Below are 23191 nucleotides of genomic sequence, written 5' to 3'. Positions count from 1 at the left end.
GACACCGGAATATTAGCTGCACCGCTCAGCTCTCCCCACATTAATCCGAGTGTGACCTTCAGGGACGATGCAGGCTACTGGTTCTCATAGCTCTGCAACAGGGATTAACCAAGTTGTTCTCTGTTTTTTTCGTGGTATACAAACAATTTTTTTTTTTTAAATGTTTGATGTTACTGGTAACAGTATTTATAGGGCAATTATACATTCAACCCCAAAGCAGATCAAATTGAAGCAGAAGAAAGCATTTCTGCTCAGTCGTTCAGTTGCTAGGTTGCTGGAAACTTAGTAACCAGATCATTACTGTGAAGTAAGGAAAAAAGACTTGGAACTCCTGGTGAGAGCGGCCATGTCTTGCATAGCACATAACATGCTTCTGTTGCTCATTATGTGCATGTGTCAGCACTGGTGGAGGTTAAATTAAAGGAGAAGAAAAGGCTAAAACTAAGTAAGCTTTATCAGAAAGGTCTATATAAATATACCAGTAAACCCTCAAAATAATGCTGCTCTGAGCCCTCTGTGAAAAGAAACACTGCATTTTTTCCTTCTATTGTGTACACAATGACTTCTGTATCAGACTTCCTGTTTTCAGCATAAACCTCCAGGGCAGGGCTTGAGCATGCTCAGTTTGCTCCTCTCCCCCTCCCTCGTCCCCTCTCTGCTGTAATCTGAGCTCAGAGCTATGACGGAGCAGGGAAACTCAGGCAGGAAGTGATGGCACACCAAGTGAACATGGCAGCTGCTATCCTAAACAAACAGAGATAGTGTCTAGAGCCGTTTACTCAGGTATGGCAAAGCATTCTGCAGAATAACTAGTGTTATAGCTTGCACTATTGTGGCTATTCTATTATAAATAAACTGCTTTGGTACCTTTCCTTCACCTTTAAATAAAAAAAACCTACCTAACCCAACATTTTGGAAATAGACAGAGGGACAAAAAGATTTGCCGCTCGGAGTGCAGCAATTTTTTGACCACACCTGTTTGTGGCCAAGCCCCCTAATTACCATATTCTTTGTACAAACTTTGGCAGGTTATGAAAGTTTGAACACATTTCTGTGGTTTTTAATGTGTTATTACAATTTTGCAAACAAAGGCAAACTGGCCAGTGGCAGACGGAGGGGATTAGTCGCCCAGTGTCAAATCTCCCCTACTTCAGGCGACTAATCTCCCAAAATGCCTTCCCGTCGGCAAAAATAGGAATCTCCGACGGGGTGGCATACATTTCCAAAGTTGCATTGTGAGACAACTTCGGGCCACTTCGAAAATCTGAAGCGATTCTTATGCCATCCTGTATTCTTGCCGGCAGAAAGGCATTTTGGAGAGATTAGTCGCCCAAAGGAGAAGATTTGTCACTGGGTAACTAATCCCCCCAAATCTTCACGTGTGCCACCACCCTTAAACTGCAAGTCAGTTTCTTCCCCAAGAGACCTGCTTATCTTCTATAGTTAAAATTATTTCTTTGCTCATCTTCAGTGGTTACAAAAGTATCTAAAAGCACTTTGCCACATATTCTGGGCTCTCTGCCAAAAGCCAATTGAGCTTTAGAAACTTAGTATCTTTTTCTGGCTGTTCAGTGCAGGAGATTTCCTTTGCATTGGCTAGGAAAATGCAACTGCAAATGAGAATGAATCCATTCAAGCTTTGGTGAAAGTTATAGGACTCTCAAAAACAAACAAGAGGAGAGCACACATTTGTATATGATGCACTGAAAAGAACTGAACCCCCACACTGACAAATATATATGTGAATGATGTATAATATTTGTAATGCAGAATACGCTGGCAGTATATAAATAAAGATGGGGGTCAATAGTATACATATATAACAAACACACCGAATAATATACTGTATTTCCGTTAGCAACTGTCCATAATATAAGCATTAAAAATAAAAAATAAAAAAATAAAAAGCTGTATACAAATCTTTGCACCCAAGTGGTTACGGAACTGATTGTGTTTGAACAATAGGTGCTGTCACATCTAATTGCCCATTCTTTGGTCTAAGGCAGGAATAATTATCAGACTTGGCAAATTGTTGCATTTACAGAAGTTCTTGGGCCACTGTTATGGGATTTGACATTTGAAAGCTAAAGCTCAAAACAGAAATGGAATTTGAACAAAAAAATACAAGTTCAGATGCTTTTCAGCAAAGTGCAAAGTGATATTAACACAGTGTGTGAATGAAAAACACAGAATTTACCTGTTTGGAGTAAGAATCTGACAAACACTAAAGGGAATCAGTGATAGACAGGACAGCTGGTTTCTATGGGTTTTGGAAAGGATATTCGTCCCTGTGACAGAATGCTCTGTTATACAGATATCTAGAATCTCAGCTGCCATAAAGCAGGGCTGTACTGCTGCTTCCAATGTGGATCAGACAGGATCTGTGCAGCCACTGGGACAGAATGCTCTGTTATACAGATAACTAGAATCTCAGCCATAAAGCAGAACAGGACTGCTGCTTCAAATTCAGGATTCGGCCTTTTTAAGCAGGATTTGGCCAAATCTTTCTGACCAGCCGAACCAAATTCTAATTTACATATGCAAATTAGGGGTGGGGAGGGAAATCGCATGACTTTTTGTCAGAAAACAAGTAAAAAATGTTTCTTCCCCCTTCCCACCCCTAATTTGCATATGTAAATTAGAATTTGATTCGGCCGGTCAGAAAGATTCGGCCAAATCCTACTTAAAAAGGCCGAATCCCGAACCGAATCCTGAATTCAGTGCATACCTAATTTGAAGCAGCAGTATATGCAAATTAGGATCCAGATTCAGTTTGGTATTCGGCAGAATCTTTTGCCATGGATTTGGTTGTTTCGGCCGAATGCAAAATAGTGGATTCGGTGCATCCCTACGTCAAATGTGTATGACGTAGGATCTGTGCCCTTGTGTATGCACCAATACAAAGATAGCTAGAGACTCAAGCAGGACAGGCATAATCAAATATGCAGCAGCAAAGGTTACCACTGTTTTTACCATTGGGGTTGCGGTTGATATTTAGTTTATGAAAAACATCAAAGTTTACCAAAGAGCTATTGTACCATCTACAGATATTCTGTATATGTAATCGCACAGGGAAGGTGCACGCTTATTAAGCTATGTTCACAGGGCTTTAGCACAAACAGAAATGTACAGAACAAGATAGCAAACATCTGGGATTGTCATACGTACGCTGATAACATTTTGTGCTGAATTTCACTTTGGTGGAAGAGATCATGCATGGTTGCACTATATAATGCTCTTTAAAGTTTAACCTTTTGAGGTTGGTGCTCCGTAATCAATACGATCTTGGCTGAGGCAGGGGTGAGCTAGTCTGCACACAAAACATATAGATCCGAATCCAACACTTGGACACAAACACAAATGAACAAAACCCACGATTAAAAAGTGTGTAGACAGTGTCTATAAGTGATCATACCTAACTGTATGACAAAGCCTCTACTGAAGTAAAGTTTTATGTAAGCATTGATGCAAAACAGCTCTCTGTACAAGCATGGGACTGTTCGAGGTAATACCAATGTGAAGTTTTCTGGTATCCGTGTACAAGCCAAGAATAAACTTATCCGGAAACCAGTTATCCAGAAAGCTCAGAATTACGGAAAGGATGTCCTCTTTAGACTACATTTTTAAAAATTTGGTTTATTTGATTATAATTTCCCTTTTCTCTGTAATAAAATAGGACCTTGTACTTGATCCAAACTAAGACATAATTAATTATAAACCTTATTGAAAGCAAAACCAGCTTGTATGGTTTAGTTAATGTCTATATAATTTACTAGTAGACTTAAGGTATGCAAATTACAGAAGGATCCGTTATCAGGAAAACACCAAGCATTCTGGATAACAGGTCCCATACTTGTTTAGGGAATAACCTATTGGACTAGGTCAGGGATCAGGAACCTTGGCTCTCCAGCTGTTAAGTAGGTAGTAAGGTGATAAGGAAGGCTGTGAGCAGTCAGCACAAGACAATGGTAGCTTATCCAATAAGGATGAATTCCACCAGTAGAGAAAACTCCTGTGGGCAAATTCACTAAGATTCGTAGTTGCGCCAGGCGTAACTTCGCCGCACTTCGCCAGGCGTAGTTTCGCCAGCAGTTTGCAAATTCACTAAAATCCGAAGTTGCGCTCAGGGGTAGCGTAAGGTTACGAAGTTGCGCTAGCGTTGATTCGCTAAGTAAAGCGAAGTTACGCTAGCGAAGGCTAATTTGCATACGGCGCCAAATTCAAATTTCAATGGAGGAATATGTAGCAGCACTACAAATGCCTAGAAAACCTTCAAAACATCAAATAAAAATTTTATTTTGCCCTACACATGTGCCCACTGTCTAGGTAAGTTGCCATGAGTCAGGAAATGTAGGGGGGAAGGAGGGGAGCCCCAAAAAATGTTTCAATCTTTTTCAGCCTATCACCCATAATGTAGAAAACACGCCAGCGTTTTTTGGGACTTAGAAAAAATGTTGACTTTTTTTGAAGCAATCCCTATCTACTCTATTGCGCTTCGCCTGGTCTGAGGTGGCGAAGGAAGTCTAGCGTAAAAGGTAGCGTTCAGTACACTGCGCGCGTTAGTGAATTTGCGCAGTAACGAAAATGCCAAACGCTAGCGAAGTAACGCTAGCGTTCGGCGCTTAGTGAATTTGCCCCCTGGCGTTCAAAGTTCCTCAAAAATATCCCCATTGGAAGCAGCAGTCCTGCCCTCATTAGAGAAATAGGAAAACATCCCATAGGTCATAGTCAAGTAAGCAATACTTTCCTATAATCAAAGGTGGAGAAAAAGGAATATAAATAATGAACTATATTAGACAAATAATAGGGGAACTAAAAATGATGAGCAGAATTGTGATGCTTACAAGTGGAACACACACTGTAAAAACTTCTTGTGCTATTTCCCTTTCACCTATTTTACACAGAAGCTTTTGCCCTACCTACTACTATCCATGCTATGGATTGTAGAACAATATATCTTTTGTTGCACCAAACAAGCTGGGCTTCATTTAGTGCAGAGGTGTGTTTCACAGTATGGTCACTTCTACTGAAAGAGAGAGCTAGCAATGAAATTAAGCTACAAATGGACAAGTCCAACCCAAAACACAATATAATTAAATATTTTGAGCTTCTGGTCACGTCACAGCAGCTGCAAAACCTTTACATGCACATTCCAATGTATACATAAGAACCTAGCCGTCGTTAACAAAAATCTATTGGGAATAAGTCAATGGAATTAAGAGCACAGCCAAAAACCCATTTAATCGCATACTTAATCCTCTTCCTATAAGGGTAAGGCCAGACGAGGAGATTTGGGGAGATTGTCGCCTGGTGACTTATCGCCACATCTTTTGCGCGACTGTCTCCCTGAACTGCCTCAGTGTTTTTCCCCATTGGCTACAGCGCAAAATCGCCTGCGCTAATGCACCCGCGGTGATGCGTTTTCAATAGTCGCCCAAAGTTGCCTCACTGACGTGGCAATAAGTCGCCAGGCGACAAAATCTCCCCGACTCTCCTCGTCTGGCCTTACCCTTAAACTAGTAACAGGTAGAAACTGGGCCCACACTAATGATCCTACATTCATTGCTAAAACAACAATGTCTCAACCTTTTTCTGAAGTCAGTAAATCAGCGTCTGGACTGGTTGCTTAGATCCAGAGAGTACTTAGGGTGCAACCCGCTCTAAACAGCATAGGGATCCATAGGAAGGAAGTAATGTTTTCCCAAAATGTTCATTGCTGTACCACCCCCAACACCCAATTCTCTAACACATGCACAGACCATAATGTACTAGGCAAGGGCTAAATAAACAACAGTTCCTCAGCTGCTGTTTCACATCAACCTACCCATCAGACACCCGTTGTAGGTGAACAGCTGTCAGAGAATTGGAACGTTAAGTTTTGCAAAAGCCACCCCCCCCCCACACACAAACTCAGATCTTGGTCTTCTGTGCATTTAACGTTCTAATTCATCATCCCAAGACAGCGGCTTCTAAACACAGCAGACACTCATTAGCCGAGGCTGCTGCTGACAGATTAGATAACTGCAGCCACAAACCACAGTATGTGATCAGAAATAGTCTGACGCTGCTTGAGGTCACAGGAAGATGATAAACTCTACAGAAGCCTTAACAAACCTGCGCCCTTCCTTACTAAACCACTGAATTTACAGTCATCGACTCTGTCTCATAGCACCTTGCCCATAAACACTTCCTCCGCCTCTATAAAGGTTTTGCCAAACAGTAAAGGTTTTGCTATACACTGTAATTATAAAAACGTTGAAACCATGTCACTGCTTGTCTAGTTGCCTCTGCTCTCTGCCAGTCATATGATTCTCACCTTAAAATCATTCGATGATCAGAAATAACTTTAACCCACCAATGAGCAAGAGACTTGCCTGGGAATCCAGCACCCAGACAGCCACCCGTTTCTGAAAAGAACTCCAGTATCTCGGAAATGGGCCACGGCTTGAAATTCATGGGTGGCTGACTTGCTGTAAGCGTGAAGATTTCCAGCAATGTTGTCAGAGAGCTTCATTGCTGATCTTGTGCGACTGGGCAAAACAACAGAGGCATGATTTCTCCATCTTCCAAAGGTTGCCTTTGAAGCTACAAATACTTTCATAGACGGGAGACTACCTCCACACTCTGTTTAGGCACGTTTGAAAGGCACCAGATTATGACGCCATTAAAACTTTGCTTTTGGAGGCAGAATGATCCATTTTCCATACAGTGATGCCCTGTCACTGAACCATTCTGTGTCACTTATTCAAGTGCAGCTATTAACTTGTGAAATGCCCATCCAACTAGTGGCCTTCAAAGATGAAGGTTTTGCCAGGGTTTCTAAACTACTCTAAATCCAAGATAGCACCAATCCTCAGAAATTTTTAAGATTCCAATTCACCTTTAACCCTAGGATTAACCTATAATACTCTGCATTTGTAGAAGTTTGGGCATATGCAAATTCGACCAGGTTCTAAATTGGTCACATCTGATATAGAGGAACCTATATACAGCCAAACCCAAAAAACTGATGGATGGAGTAAGTGCTTGAATAGTTGCAATCCATGAGGAAGTGTAAGGAAGGTCCATTGCAACCATGCAAAAGGTGGGTACCAGATTCTAGTAATATATCAATCCCATAAAATCTATACCTGCTATCAGCAGAAGATGTGACTTTATTCATCTATATCATCTATACTTTTCTATTAATATAATGCCTTTACAGTACTGATCAGGTAGCAAAAATACAATAGGAGCTACCAGTGCCTGCTGACTGACATTTACAGCTCAGCATAAAATTAGAAGCTCTATACAATCCTGTATTTAAGGATTATTTTGTCAACTCCACACCCCCCCATATTGAGCACAAGTCAAGTCCACTCTTTTAGAGTTAGCACATCATGACACATTCCTCCACCTCTTCCATTTATGTCAAGTCTCTCTAGACTGACTACATAGCAGGACCGTATTTGTATATAGGCATCAGGAGGGGAGTGCCTATATAGAAATGTAAAAAAAAAAAAAAAAGAAATAAAAATAATTGTCTCCAGCCTGCCGTCAGTGAACCCAGCAGCAGGGCTGAGATTCCCCTTTCTTCCATGGTACTGTATATGTTTAGACCAGGGATGTCAAAAAGGTAGATTGGTATCTACAAGTGTTTAGCTGGTGATCAGTAGTAGTGATGTGCGATCCCTGGTCGGGCCAACTTCCTCAGTACGTCCTCAGGCGGGTTCAGGTTGAACTTAAGCCTCCATTCTCCCCACACACAGCCACCTTCTGCCCCATTTCAGACTCTGGGGCAGATTCACTAAGCGACGAATTTGCGCTAGTGCCCTCTTCGCCCACATCGCCAGGCGTAGATTCGCAAGGACAACGCAAATTCACTAAAATCCGAAGTTGCGTCAAGGGCGCCGGACGCTGGCAAAGTTGTGCTAGCGTTACTGCGGCAAGCGACTAAGTTGAGCTTGCGTTGGCTAATTTGCAAATGGCAGGAAGTTAAAGTTGAATGGATGTATATGTTGCAGCCAATACATTACACTACACAAGCCTAGGAAACCATAATAAGAGAAAATAGAGTTGTTATATTGCCCTACACATGAACCCAGTGTATAGTTTGTGTACCATATGTTAGGAAATTTAGGGGGGAAGCCGAGTACCCCAGAAAAAATTTCCGATGTTTTGCAGCCTATCACCCTGAAAAATGAAAAGTTGCCAGTGTTTTTTGGGAATTTTCAACTATTTTTTTGAGAAACTCCTATCTACTCTATTGCATTTGGCCTGGTCTGAGGTGGGGAAGGCAAGTCTGGCACAAGAGGTAACGTTCAGTAAAATTCGCATCTTAGTGAATTTGCATAGTTTCCCTTCGCCAGAGTGCAACTTTGGCAGGTGTAAGGGAGTGAATTACCGCTAGAGTCTATCTCCTTCGCTAGCGAAGTTAGGCCTGCGCCCGTTAGTAAATCGGCAAAGTAACTAAATGACGTCACGCTGGCGAATTTTCCCTAATGTTAGTCACTTCACCATTCAGTAAATCTGCCCCTCTGTGTGAGCCAAAAGGGGCAAGCCATGCCCCTTTTGTGATGTCACAGCGGGGTGCACATGGGTATATAAAGAGGGGAGCGCGATTAGTTAGGGTCAGGTGTGGGCTGGGATGCAGTGGGTTAGGGTTGGGTACGGTTCTAGTTTTTCTCGACCCGCACATCACTAATCAGTAGATATCAAGACAGTCAACAAACAGCTTGTCTAAACTACCCCTCCAGTTTCATTCAAATATTTATTGTTAAATAAGAAATAGTGGTTTCTTGAATATAGCAATATACAGGGAATTCTCTCAAATATAATAATTAAGGAATATTTTAAATGGGAGAGAATAACAATGCTTTTATGGATGTAGATCCTAATGGGACAACATCACTAAAAGTAAACTCCTGGTTAGTAATACTACTGGTATGGACTATACAATGCATTCAACAGTGGGCCAGAGGAGAGGGCATAGGCCCTAACTAACCCCGTTTGTGCAAGGATGGGACAGAGAGTGCATCTAAGACCCGTGACCCATAGAACTCACTATTACTATGTCCTGCAGGTACCAATGCCACCTAGCGTTGCAGCAAAAGCCTAGTTGCAGCACTCAGATGGAAAGAGGGACTAGAACACTGGAGTAGTTAGCTCAAGGGGGACATTTGTGCATTTCTGCGTTAGTGCCTGCACCTTGACAACACTTGGGGGTATATTTATCAAAGAGTGAAGTTAGAGGTTGCCACAGTCCTCGAGTGAAATTCCGCCACTCTCCATTCATTTCTATGGGATAAAAGTGTATTTATTAGGGATGCACCAAATCCAGTTTTTTGGATTCGGCCGAACCCCCGAATCCTTCGTGAAAGACTCGGCGACTACCGAGCCCTAATTTGCATATGCAAATCAGCAACGGGGAACGTGCGCGGCAAAATAAATTTACTTACTTGTTTTGTGACAAAAAGTCACATGATTTTAAGAATTCGGTCAAATCTGAATCCTGCTGAAAATGCCCGAATCCTGGCCGAATACCAAACAGAATCCTGGATTCGGTGCATACCTAGTATTTATCAATGGGTTAAATTTCATCCCTTCAAAATCCCATAGAAAAGAAGGGAGATTAGCGGAAATTCCATCTAGATGACTGTGGTGATCTCTAACTTCACTCTTTGATAAATATATCCCTAAAGGTGGCCATACACGCGCAGATTAAAGCTGTCAATATTGGTCCTTCACACCCATTTGGCATCTTATCTGCCCGTGTGTGTAGGTACCAGATGGGTCCTCCCAATTGATATCAGGCCAAAAATTGGTCAGATACTGGTCAAGTTAGATTTTATCAACGATCCAGGACCACATCAGTTAGTTGTTGCGGTCCTGCGACCAATTTGTAGCATTGTAATCCAATCGCTCGGATTCACCCGATATCTCCAAGGCCGTTAGTGGGCATATCCGCTTGTTTGGCAAGGTTTTATAGTGTATGGCCCCCTTAACACTAGGATCAACGTCAAGCAGAAAATAAGCTTTAAGTACTTTTGGTGCTGTGAAATATCAGTTTGTATTTCTGCAATGAAGCTGGGGGGGAGGGGGTAGCCTCAGGTCCTTGAAGTGATGCAGCCTTTGAGGCCATATTTTGCAGCACTGCAGTGCAAATGCCCACAACCACTATCTGCAGAATAAAGTGCAGAGCAGCCTTGCTTACATACACTGCTGCAGTGCTTTCAGATGTGAAAGGAGCAGCCAAGTAATTACTGGTAGATAATTAGTAAAGGGGGAGGGGTAGAGTGCTAGCTCTTGAGAAGAGAAAATCTTCTGAAAGTAGCTGATAAAGTAGAAGTCTGCATGGTTATGCGGCCCAGTGGGATGCAGCCGTATAAAAAGATCTCTCTCAAAGTATCTACGGAGGAAAACGTGTCAGTAAAGCAGGGGATGGCTCCCCCCCGCCCCTCAGGCCTATACCACCCCACCCCCCATAAGGCCTGACAGCGGCCTAACTTCGCCTCACCTGTCGGACCCGGTGCAGCGCGTCGGCGAATCCCTCGGCCTTTATCCCTACAGGAGCCGCGCTCTGTCCTTGCACCAGCTCTGCCATGGCACCCGCCGCCCACAGGAGGAGGCCGCCGCTGCTTCCCGACCTCACTCGCTGCTAACCGGGACCCGGAAACGGAAGAACCGCAACTACAACCTCTGAGACACTTCCGTCGAAATAGAAGCCAACCCTTGCGTTTGCAAACATAGGACGCAACCAAGATGACGTCGATGGCAGGCGAGAACGAGGCTCGGGGGGCGGAAGTGGCTGTGAAACATGTGAGTGAGGAGGAGAGTTTAGACCTGTTGGTGGGGGGAGGAGGATGAGTTTCCTGGCTGCTGATGTGTTGGCAGTCCCCTAATAGTAGGACTTTGTTTATCGCTATTAAATAGTTAGGAGCATCTGGGGCGTCAGAATATAATTATATCAGGATAATATGATTGATTAGCATTTTGAGCCTTGCCACGTGTACTGTAGCCTGTAGGGTAGCAGCAGGTCATCTGACTGGAGGGGCTGCAATTAGCATGGCATCACTAAAACTACTTAATGTGCTGTAGTTGTACAGTGTCCATTACCCTAACTTAAGAATTGCTGGCACCATGATATGCGGCTGGATTTCCGTTAAGAGAGGTTTATTTGTCCTTTAAATATATTGATTGTGTTAAGAGTAGAGATGCACCAAATCCAGGATTCAGTTAGGTATTCGGCCTTTTTCACCAGGACTTGGATTTGACCAAATTTAAATGCCCGTATTAACCAAATCCTTAAAATCACGTGACTTGTCATTTCTCCTTTCATTTTGGCTTCAATTCGGAATTCGGAAGAATCTTTCATAAAGGAGTCCGGAAACGGCCTAATCTTAAAAACTATGGCATCATAGGTATTCCCCTGTACTAAGCACAATTCAGCAGAACAGTTCCTAAGTTTGCTCATAGCCTGTACAGAGAGATCCCATAAAACAGTGGCAGCATAGGTATTCTCCTGTACTACGCACAAGTGTTTACTTGTCAATTTATTTTTATGTTGCTGGGGTCTGAGGCCCTAACAACCAGACAACAGTTTCACCTGCAGGCCAGAATCAGAAGTCTATTGATTTGAAAATCATACAAAATACATAATGCAGAACAAGTAAAAAAAATGCTTAGAGTAGTGTATAACATATTTCATAGCAAGCCCTTTACCCAAGAACATTGCTGTCTCCTAATTCTTAGGTCACCCTGGTGCTATAAATAACTTGTCAAATATATCCTTATACCAGTATGGGAACTGTTATCTAAAATGCTTGGGGTATGGGGTTTTCAGCATAACGGATTTACCCTTAATTTCAATCTTCAAACCTCAAGTCTACTAGCAAATTATATAAACATTAAATAAACCCAGTAGGATTATTTTGCCTCTAAATATGGATTAATTTGGTCTTTGTTGGAATCAAATAAAAGCTACTGTTTTATTAATACAGAGAAAAAGGAAAACCTTTTTAAAAATTTAAATTATTTGATTTTAAAGATGGAGTCTGTGGGAGATAACCTTCCTGCCATTTGTAGATAATGGGTTTCTGTCATTTGTGGATAATGAGTTTCCGGATAATGGATCCCATACCTGCACTATGGTTTTAAGAGATGAATAGGGAGAACACACTATTTATTTTCCTTATGCAGGATATAGGGTCCTATTGCCCATTGGATAGCTGCTCAGTAATGCTGACTAGATAGTAGTAACTGACAGTTCCCAACCCTGGTATCCAGTTGATAAAGTGCCCCCCCATCTGCCTGGGCAATGAATCAGCTTGTGAAAAGAGACGTTGGCACCAGTTCATGGCATCTTTCCATGTCGCATCATTAGTCACGCTCTGCCAGCTTTCCTTCTCTACCAGGAATGTAATTGCTGGCATATTAAGAGTTTACTAATCAGAGTACCCGCTTCTCCCACCCGCCCTGGTGGCAAGAATGATTGGCTGAGTTATCACTGACAGACGTGTAAATCTCCTTTCCGTGACTGTCAGCGCCGGAAACTTCCACAGCAGGATTTCCAAACACACAGCTGTGCCGTTACAAATGCAAGAAAATGAATCCCCGCTTTATTTCCGTTTTATAAATATTCATGAGCCAGGTATTCAATTACGCTTTACTAGTGCAAACAGTGCTCCTGCTCACCAAATGTCTCACGAAGGTTTGTGGGATTTAAGAACTCATCTCATGTTATGCAAATGAGAAAACCTAAGGCTTTGTCCCAGAAGGAAAATGCCATTTATAGCCTTTTCTGCATAACCACACCCCTATTGTCACCGTGAGGGACAAAATGGCGGCAACAACTAGAAACTGTGCCAGTGACACCTTCAATGAAACTCAAGAAAATAAATATTCAATGTTTCTACTATACAAGACCAGAAGGATTTTTTTTTGAAAAATGGAGGCCCTTTAAAGGGGTTGTTCACCTTTACAATTTAAAGGGATCCTGTCATCGGAAAACATGTTTTTTTCAAAACGCATCAGTTAATAGTGATACTCCATTAGAATTCTGCACTGAAATCCATTTCTCAAAAGAGCAAACAGATTTTTTTATATTCAATTTTGAAATCTGACATGGGGCTAGACATTTTGTCAATTTCCCAGCTGCCCCTGGTCATGTGACTTGTGCCTGCACTTTAGGAGAGAAATGCTTTCTGGTAGGCTGCTGTTTTTCCTTCTTAATGTAACTGAATGTGTCTCAGTGGGACATGGGTTCTTACTATTAAGTGCTGTTCTTATATCTACCAGGCAGCTGTTATCTTGTGTTAGGGAATTGTTATCTGGTTACCTTCCCATTGTTCTTTTGTTTGGCTGCTGGGGGGGGGGGAAGGGAGGGGGGTGATATCACTCCAACTTGCAGTACAGCAGTAAGGGTAAGGCCAGACGAGGAGATTCGGGAAGGTTTTGTCGCAATGAGGCAGTTCGGGGAGATAGTCGCGCAAAAGACGTGGCGATTAGTCGCCAGGCGACAAAACCTCCCCAAATCTCATCGTCTGGCCTTACCCTAAAGAGTGATTGAAGTTTATCAGAGCACAAGTCACATGACTTGGGGCAGCTGGGAAATTGACAATATGTCTAGCTCAATGTCAGATTTCAAAATTGAATATAAAAAATCTGTTTGTTCTTTTGAGAAATGAATTTCAGTGCAGAATTCAGCTGGAGCACTATTAACTGATTAATTTTGGGAAAAAAAATTCCCATGACAGTATCCCTTTAAGTTTTAGTATGATGTAGAGTAGTGATCCCCAACCAGTGGCTTGCGAGCAACATGTTGCTCACCAACCCCTTGGATGTTGCTCCCAGTGGCCTCAAAGCACATGCTTATATTTGAACTTCTGGTTTGGAGGCAAGTTTTAGTTGCATAAAAACTGGGTTAATGCCGAACAGAGCCTCCTGAAAGCTGCCAGTCCACATAGGGGCTACCAAATAGCCAATCACAGCCCTTATTTGGCACCTCCAGGAACTGTTTTTATGCCTGTGTTGTTCCCCAACTCTATTTATAATTGAATATGGCTCATGGTAAAAAAAAGTTTGGGGGCCCCTGATGTAGAGAGTGATATTTTGAGACAATTAGCAATTTGTTTTCATTATGGCTGAACTCCAGGAGTTTTGACACATATTTTGTGGGATCAACGGCCGCCTACAATATGCACGCGACAAGTCGGATGGAGTCGCATGCGTGAATAATTGGACTGAATGAAAAGTCGTTCTAATTGGACTTTATGAAAAGTCTGAGGTAACAACTACATTACATCCGACGTGACACAACTGTTGTATGTGGACACAGAAAGCAGCGTCTTCATCCTACAGTCGGACCGTGTAGTTGTTAACTCCAATTATTAGACAACTCTCCAGTTTGCAATTTCAGCAATCTGGTTGCTAGGCTCCAAATTGCCCTAGCAACCATGCATTGATTTTAAAAGAGACTGGAATATGAATAGGAGAAGGCCTGACTAGAAAGATGATTAATACAAAGTAGCAATAACAATACATTTGTAGCCTTACAGAGCATTTGCATTGGTAGAGAGGTGCCGAACGAGCATGCCGGGCCCAGGCTCTCCAAAGATTATTTTCTTGCAGGGGGCTTGGCCCATGGTAGTTACACCACTGGCTTTAACCAAGTTGGCCCTGCACCCAGCTGGCCAAGCATGCAAAGATCCTTCTACACATTGGATGAACTCCCCAAACAAGTGGAGCTTTCTATTCACAGCTAGCCATGCCATGCTAACAATGGTCTTGATCAGTGATCCCCAACAGTTGCTCACCAACCCCTTGCATGTTGTTCCCAGTAGCCTCAAAGCAGGTTCTTATTTTGAATTCCTGGCTTGGAGGCAAGCTTTGCATAAACCTGGTGTACTGCCAAACAGAGCCTCCTTTAAGTTGCTAGTCCGCATAAGGCTCAAAGTGATCCAGTCAGCACCTGTGCCTTTCAAGCTGTTTCACACTGATGCAGGTCCAACCGTTTCCCCTCAAAACTTGTTAGCCAAATACTTGTGTAATGGACAGCACCACTCACGATTCTCTTTTTCTTTAAAAAGCCTTTATTCAGCCATGGGCTCTGACCCCAAACAATTCGGCAACGTTTCAGACCGCCATCGGTCTTTTGTCAAGCTTGACAAAAGACCGATGGCGGTCTTGACAAAAGACCGATGGCGGTCTGAAACGTTGCCGAATTGTTTGGGGTCAGAGCCCATGGCTGAATAAAGGCTTTTTAAAGAAAAAGAGAATCGTGAGTGGTGCTGTCCATTACACAAGTATTTAGTCCGCATAAGGCTACCAAATAGCCAATCACAGCTCTAATTTGGCACCCACAGAGACTTTTTATGCTTGTGTTGCTCCCCAACTCTTTTTACATTTGAATGTGGCTCACAGGTATAAAAGGTTGGGATCCCTGGTCTAGATACTATGGAGTATGCCTAGTACAGTTGAAGATTGGAGTCAATAATTTAATTATTGCGGACACAATGCTCCAGTATTTTTGGCAGGCCACCTGGTGTGCAACTGTGAGCCCACCTGATCTCTTGAAATTAAATCAGTCAGGGGGTCCAATACCAACAATATATGAGCATGGATGCAAATTCTTTGTGGTTGTGATTTATTGATTTGGAATATTTGTTGTATGATAAATTTAGAATTGGTTGTTGGCTAAAGGGCCGCCATCAGGGGGTATAAGGGGGGGTGGAACAGGGGCATGGTCTTCCGCCTTGGGTAACTTTTTTCTTTGGGGTCCCATTTTACTTTTTTTTTATTTTGGCAGGTAAACAGTATTTAATAGTTGGGGCTCCCTTGTATATTTACCGGCTGTTCTGCCCCAATTTCTTCAATCAATCCCTTTTAGCTACTCACCAACGCCCTTTTGGGCCCCTGGCTTTCTGCTGCGGAACCTACAAGGAGTAGTGCGTAAATAGTAACCCAAAGTAAGTCCAAAATGAGGTACCTGCAAGGATTAGGCAAGACGTAGTCGAAGATCAAGCGAAAGGGTCAAGGCAGGTGGCAGGAATTGGAGTAAAAAATCAGGCAGGAGTCAAAAATACAGGACTTTAAGCACAGTATAATGCTTAGGGAGGATCTGTACACAGAAGCCAGCTAGGGCATTGTTACCAGAAAGAGCAGGGCTTAAAAAGGAGATTTGGCGTAAATTTTTGAATTTCGCCGCATAAGGACGTCATGACGTGTGTGGACATCGGAAGCCTACGATGACCTGGACCATGAGCCGTGGGACCCAAAGATGGATGCGCCGGGAGGTAAGGGAAGGGGCCGATCTCCCACGTCAATACCCCATCCTTCAGGCGTACCCTCCAGGGACTCCCGTAACTTGTCAGGAAATTTTCTGTGAAAAGCTCTGGGCAAATGAGGAGCATTGGAATTGGAGGCTTTTGCCCAAGACCTCTCCTCAGGCTCAAACCCCTTCCAGTGCACCAAATACTGAACATTGGCTTTAAATCTTTGAGAATCCAGAATCTCTTGGACCTCAAACTCTTGATGATCACCGAGAAAAATGGGAGCAGGAGGAGGTTGATCACAGGAAAAACTATTCCTCACCAGAGGTTTGATCAAAGATACATATTAGGAGGAAGATCCAAATACAGGATTAATGATCTCCTTAATCTTGAAAGGTTCAATGCAATGATGTCCAAACTTGGGAGATGGTAAACGAAGTTTGACATGTTGGGTTGAAAGCCAGACTGAATCTCCAACTTGAAAGGGAGGGCTGGAACAGCGACGTTTGTCTGCCGCCATCTTCTGAAGAAGAGATTGATGAACCTGAGACCAGATAGCTCTAAAGTCACGGACCAATGCGCCTGCCGCAGGAACCTAATAGTATTAGATGGAAGTAAAGGATTATAACCAAAAACGGGGAAAAAAGAAGCAAAACCAAAGAATCACAATGAAGAAGTTTAACCAAGTACTTCTTTTGGGAAATAAAACCTTGTAAGAACTGTTCCAGAGTTTGATTGGTCCTTTCTGTCTGACCATTGCTTTGAGGATGGTAAGCAGAGGAAAAATTTAATTTGATACCCAAAAGTTTTGAGAAGGATCGCCACAATCTGGAGACAAACTGCACACTGCGGTCTGACACAATAGATTGAGGAATACCGTGCAGACGAAAAACTTCCTTGATAAAAACCTGGGCTAGGACAGCAGCCAAAGGAAGTTTCTTCAGAGGAATAAAATGAGCCATCTCTATCTATCGAAAATCTATCGACTACTAATAGAATATTAGTCATCTCGGATGATTTAGGCAATTCCACAATGAAATCCATGGCAATGTCTAGCTAGGGTTGAGCAGGTATAGGCAAAGGTTGATGAAGACCACAAGGTAAGGAATGAGGAATCTTCTGTTGTGCATTGTGACAGAACAGGCTGAAACAAAGATCTTTGGCTTGTAAAGGCCACCAACAGTATCTTGACACAAACCCGCGCAGCTTCTTTACCCCAGGATGACCAGAAATCTTAGATGAATGGGCCCACTTAAGAACTTGAGGAACCATTTGTTGAGGAATAAAAATCTTCCCAGACGGACATTCGAGAGGAGAATCTAGAGAGGAACATTTGGACAACCACAGAGAAGTAGGAGCCACTACAAACTCAGGGGGAGTAATAGGGCAGGGTGAGGAGGGGTCAGCTTCCTTTTCCATGAGACATCTGGATAGGGCATCCGCCTTCATATTCTTGGAACCCGGTCGATAAGAGATTAGGTAATTAAATCTGGAAAAGAAAAGGGCCCACCAATCTTGACGAGGATTGAGCCTTTTGGCAGAAGAAATATATTCTAGATTCATGTGATCGGTCAGAATGGTAATAGGTTGATTAGCACCCTCCAACAAGTGCCGCCATTACTCAAGAGCAAGTTTTACAACCAATAATTCACGGTTGCCCACATCATAATTTCTTTCTGCTAGAGAAAGTCTGTGAAAAAAGTAAGCACAAGGGTGAAGGGTTCCTTGGAAGTTTACTCTCGGGGAGAGAATGGCACCTAGGCCCACCTCAGAGGCATCAACCTCTTCAGTTGTTTATGTAAAGAGAGAGAGAGGAAGAAAAGCTTAATTGATTAGTAATTAGTTTGTAAAAGGAGCTAGTTAGTCATGGTGCAGAACACAAAGCAACTGGATGATATATCTGTGACCTGTATGGTGGGTCATTTGGTGACCCTACCTGCAGTGCTTTTCTGCTCCCCACCTGGAGAGAGATGTTGGCCTGTCACTCAATAAGATGGAGAGGGTTGCTCAGCGAAATAACCTCATAGGCCACCGTACGTCTCCCTGCAGGTGGGCAATGATTTGTGGGGTAGTTGACATTATATATGTGCCGTTCTCTTCCCAGGTGCAGTGATAGCAGAATCATATGCCAAGACCCTGACAAAGTGATGCTGGCCATAAGAAATGAAGTGGAAGTTCACAATAGAAATGAACTTTTACTGTGAACTAAATGAAAGCCTAGACTTTTACAGATCTTCATTTTGTGTCTTTTTATTATTTTATTTTGATGTTAAACAGAAAGAGTGGCTCCCTACTAGTGACACACAGGTCAGGAATAACTTTACCCACACCCAGCCCTAACCTACAAAATGTTTCCATTGTAGGACCAGTGCCCAACCTGTACCTGCATATTCTCGTTCTGTACACTACTTCGGTGTGTGCCTCTTGGTTCCAAGACAGGGAATCTTCAGGAGAGGTGGAGGAGTGTAATCTCCTTGTCTGTCCTGTACTCAACCTTAACCCGCCAAATTTCAAGCCAACCAGTGATCTACCCACAGGTTTTGAATCAATTAGCACATCCAGGCAGACCCACCAGCGCTCATCTGGCAACCCTTTGGACCTGCTACCTGACCTGCAGGTTGTTTTTAGGGAAGCAAACCAATAACCCCCCAGTGGGCTGTGTAACCAAAAAATTAGATTACTCCAGGAGTCATATTACACAGGTACAGAAGGTCTGTGACTTACTAAGGTCCAAATAAGGGTACTCGGAGAAAGCCTGCACAGTAAGTGTTATTCTCTTTGAAAATGAACTGCTTTTCAAGTATTCTGATGGTATCCAGCCTGGTGCAGGACTTCTGTAGAAGTGATGTGCGGGCCGGCCCAATACCCGCGGGTCGGCAGGTTTGGGCCGACCCCGCACCCCTCTTCGCTGGTGACCGCCACCTTGCACTACCGAAGAAGGCTGTTGGCTTCAGGCGGTTGTATTTAAACAATGTCTGAAGGGCCATAGTTTGGACAGTTCTAGTTTATATAAATAATAAAGTCACACAAAGTCTGGTTTGTCTCTTCCATTTTAAAAGACAGCCACTTGTCCAAATATTTTGTGAAATGGAAAATGCTGTTTTTTATCCCCCCCAAAAGATAATAATCATAACCCACGTACAGCTTCACTCTGTCTCTTTCTTTCTGCGTATAATAATTTACTTGTCTTTCATGTCATTACAAACATCACTTTCCTTTTATGTTCCGCAGAGTCCTTTATTTCTTCCTATGCAACGACTACACACAATCTTGTCTTGTCTGCTCGTCTAGTCAACTCACCCAAGGTAAGTGGCTTTGTTATTTTAAAATGCTCTTCTGAATTGAAAATAGGACTCAGCAAATCATTGTGAATCAGCTACATTAATATGAAACCCTGGAATTTATATGATTTCCTTTTTCTCTCTCTGTAATAATTAAACAGTAGCTTGTACTTGATCCCAACTCGGATACAATTCATTTCTATTGGAAGCAAAACCAGCCTATTGGGTTTATTTCATGTTTATACAATTTTTAAGTAGACTTAAGGTATTCAGTTGGTATCCAGCCATATCTTGTGAGGCAGATCCACTGTCTGTGCAAATCTTAAATTTATCCCTTTGAATATAGCTTTCCCACAGTTTCTCTTGCTTTTTTTCCCCTAAAATAAAAGTTAAAAAGTTAAGGAAAAAAGTAAGAGAAACCTACTGGGAAATCTATTTTCAAAGGGATAAATTTATGTTTAAAGGAGAATTAAAGCCTAACTAAAGAAGTAGCTAGAAATGTTGTACATTATGTTTTGGGCTTCTGAACCAGCCCAAGGCAACCACAACCTTTAGCAGTAAAGATCTGTGTCTCCAAAGATGCCCCAGTAGCTCCCTATCTTTTTTTCTGCTGATTCACTGCACATGATCTGGCTTAGGGACCCACTCACAATATATAGTACACTTAGAATATAAATGTTACAATATATGGCTGATTAGTAATTAATACAGACAATTACTACATGGCAGCACATAAACCAGTGCAATTAGCATGATAATTTAAAAATCAGCCTTGTAGCATCAGCTTATATTACAGGCCAACATCATTTTCTGCTTGATAATTTGCAACAACCCCTAAGCTTAGCTTCTCAACAGCTGCTCAGAGCCCACTAAGCATGTGAGTGTCGCAGACACTTTCCAAGATGGTGACCCCCTGTGACAAGTTTGAAGTCCTGGATCATTGCTTCTATTGAGAAGCTGAAACTTTAGGCTGGTGTAATAAGTTCAGTATATAAAATATGGCATTTTTAGCCATATTTATTTTTTAAGGTTTACTTCTCCTTTAAGACAGTAAATCCTCCTCACAAGATACGGGTGGATACCAACTAAATTTGACTCCACATTTTAACTTAGTTTTAAGTATAGGTATGGGATCCATTATCCGGAAACCTGTTCTCCAGAAAGCTCTGAATTACGGAAAGACTGTCTCCCATTGTCACAAACCTTGTCCGGAGCGCCGGCAGGCGCGTCTATTCCCTGCGGTTCAATGCCGTGTTTAGGTTCTGTTTGTAAACGTTCCTGGATGCTCTATAATTCTATTTGGATTGATTACTGGACTTTGACCTTGATTTATTCCGCCTGTCTTCGAACTCTTGCCTGGATTTGGATCACGACTTTGCTTGAACCCTTTTGTACTGCGATCTTGGACTTTTCCCCTAAAGGCTTCCTCCTTGGTCTTGACTACTCCCCGCATTGGGGGCCGATAGGTCCCTTGACAGTGTACATGGGCCATGGACCCATCAGAGGAAGCTCAGCCTGATTTCGGCAGGGCCTTTCGTTTTCTGCATTCTCGCATGGAGGCTTACGAGACTCTGCAATCCCATTTCGGACAATCATTGGAGGCGATCCTGGAAAAGCTATCCATTCTTACACCAGCAACACCAATGCCAGTTCCAGTCGCTGCTCCACATTCTCTCACCGTTAAACCATGTATTCCGGCACCTCCTCTCTACAGTGGAGATCCCCAAGCATGTTGTGATTTCGTGAACCAGTGCCAGATCCAGTTTGTTCTGCAACCCACTCAATTTGAGTCAGCGCAAGTCAAGGTGGTATTTGTAATTACTCGTCTGGCTGGGAAAGCTCACGAATGGGCATCTCCGCACTGGGAGAAGGAGTCTCCTTTAATTAATGCCAAGGCGTTCCTCTAGGAGTTCCGGACTGTGTTTGATGCTCCCGGTCGGGTTGCGGCCGCTTCATCACGGCTGTTTCAGATTCGCTGTTTTCCCTTTTCTCGGTTACATCATCTCTCCAGAAGGTTTTGAGATGCCAAAGTTTCTGCGATCCAGAAGTGGCCCTTCCTTTGAGCACCAAGGCCATCCAAAGATTCATCGGATTTTCGAACTACTACCAAGGGGTTCTTCTCTTGCATAGCCCCTAACCTTGCTCTTATCTGTAAAGGAGGAAAACCTAATTCCTGGCCTCCTTCTGCGCTGGAAGCCTTCCAAACCCTGCCTCAGTTCTTTGTCACCCTGATCCCCAGTTACCCTTTTTTATTGAAGTCGATGCTTCTGAGGTTGGAGCAGGGACTATAATTTCCCAAAGACACTCTTCTGACGGGAAATTACACCCATGTGCTTACTTTTCCAAGAAATTCTCCGCTGCAGAACGGAATTATGATGTGGGAAACCGTGAACTTCTGGCAGTGAAATTCGCTCTTGAGGAGTGGCGCCACCTGTTAGAAGGAGCTTCAAACCCGGTTACCATCTACACTGACCATAAGAACTTAGAGTTCATACAAACTCTCAAGAGACTAAATCCCTGACAGGCAAGGTGATCTCTCTTCTTATCCTGCTTCAACTTCGTTTTAACCTACTGACCCGGCTCCAAGAATCGGAAAGCAGATGCGTTATCCGAAGTTTCACTATGGTGGATCGTTTCCCTGAAAGGCAGGATCCTATTATTCCCCCCACCAGAATTATTGCTTGTCTTTTTCCCAAATTTGCTGAGCAAATCTTGTCTAGTCAGTCTTCCGCTCCTGCTAATACACCTATTGGGATGGCATTTGTTCCCTTGGAGCTTCGCTTGCCCATCCTGCAACAGACTCATTGCTCTAAGCAGGCTGGACATCAGAAAAGACTCTGGAGCTTCTACGACGTCTCGTTTGGTGGCTGACTATCCGCAAAGACATCAAAGACTTTGTTGCTGCTTGTAGGATTTGTGCCATGTCTAAGTCTAGTCATACTCGCCCCAGCGGGCTATTACAACCTCTACCCACTCCCTCTCGACCTTGGACTCACCTAGCGATGGATTTCATTGTAGATTTACTAACCTCTAGAGGGAACACTGTTATTTGGGTAGTTATAGATCGCTTCAGTAAGATGGCACACTTCATTCCTCTGAGAAAACTTCCCTCTGCGGTGGAACTCTCCCAATTGTTCATCCAATTTATTTTTCATCTGCATGGCTTCCCAGCTGAGATAGTCTCTGACAGAGGTTCTCAATTCACAGCACTCTTCTGCCTACCATGCCCAAACCAATGGAGCAGCAGAAAGGGTAAATCAAGCACTGGAACAATTCCTGAGGAACCATATTTCCCTCTGTCAGGATGACTGGTCTGATCTTCTCCCATGGGCGGAGTTCGCTTATAACAATGCTTGTCACACTTCCACTGGGAGATCTCCTTTTATGTCTGTATATGGACAACATCCTCAAGCCTTCCCACAAGATTTCTGTTTGTCGGATGTTCCCGCTGCAGATGATCATGCAGCCCATATGTCTGCTATTTGGGCTGCGACCAAAGCGAATATAGAGAAGTGTGCTCTGGTACATAAGACTTTCGCTGATCGCAGACAGAGTTTCCTTCCACCGTACAAGGTTGGAGACAAGGTGTGCTTGTCCACTAGGAACCTTCATTTGAAAATCCCTTCAAGATTTGTCCGTCCTTTCTCCATCTCAGAGATTGTT

At 43.0% G+C, this 23191-nt stretch overlaps 1 protein-coding gene and 1 long non-coding RNA gene across 3 annotated transcripts in view; one reads left to right on the top strand and one right to left on the bottom strand.

Moving 5' to 3' along the window:
• Positions 1 to 10734, bottom strand: part of fubp3.S (far upstream element binding protein 3 S homeolog) — a 49462-nt gene extending 38728 nt beyond the window's left edge. The window contains exon 1 of one of the 2 annotated variants that reach the window (XM_018231915.2): positions 10496 to 10734. In XM_018231915.2, coding sequence (XP_018087404.1) covers positions 10496 to 10582 — 87 coding nt within the window. In that variant the 5' untranslated portion in view covers positions 10583 to 10734. 2 annotated transcript variants of the gene reach the window in all.
• LOC121397671 overlaps positions 10664 to 23191 on the top strand; it is a 66337-nt gene continuing 53809 nt past the window's right edge. Inside the window, exons 1-2 of the long non-coding RNA XR_005963822.1 lie at positions 10664 to 10797; positions 19479 to 19552. This is a non-coding gene — a long non-coding RNA (uncharacterized LOC121397671). The remainder of the gene's footprint in view (positions 10798 to 19478; positions 19553 to 23191) is intronic.

The sequence above is a fragment of the Xenopus laevis genome, chromosome 8S, assembly GCF_017654675.1.
Source record: "Xenopus laevis strain J_2021 chromosome 8S, Xenopus_laevis_v10.1, whole genome shotgun sequence".
In the NCBI taxonomy this organism is placed as follows: domain Eukaryota; kingdom Metazoa; phylum Chordata; class Amphibia; order Anura; family Pipidae; genus Xenopus; species Xenopus laevis.
Note: the sequence above shows the minus strand (reverse complement) of the source record. Positions and strands in the feature narration are given on the sequence as shown.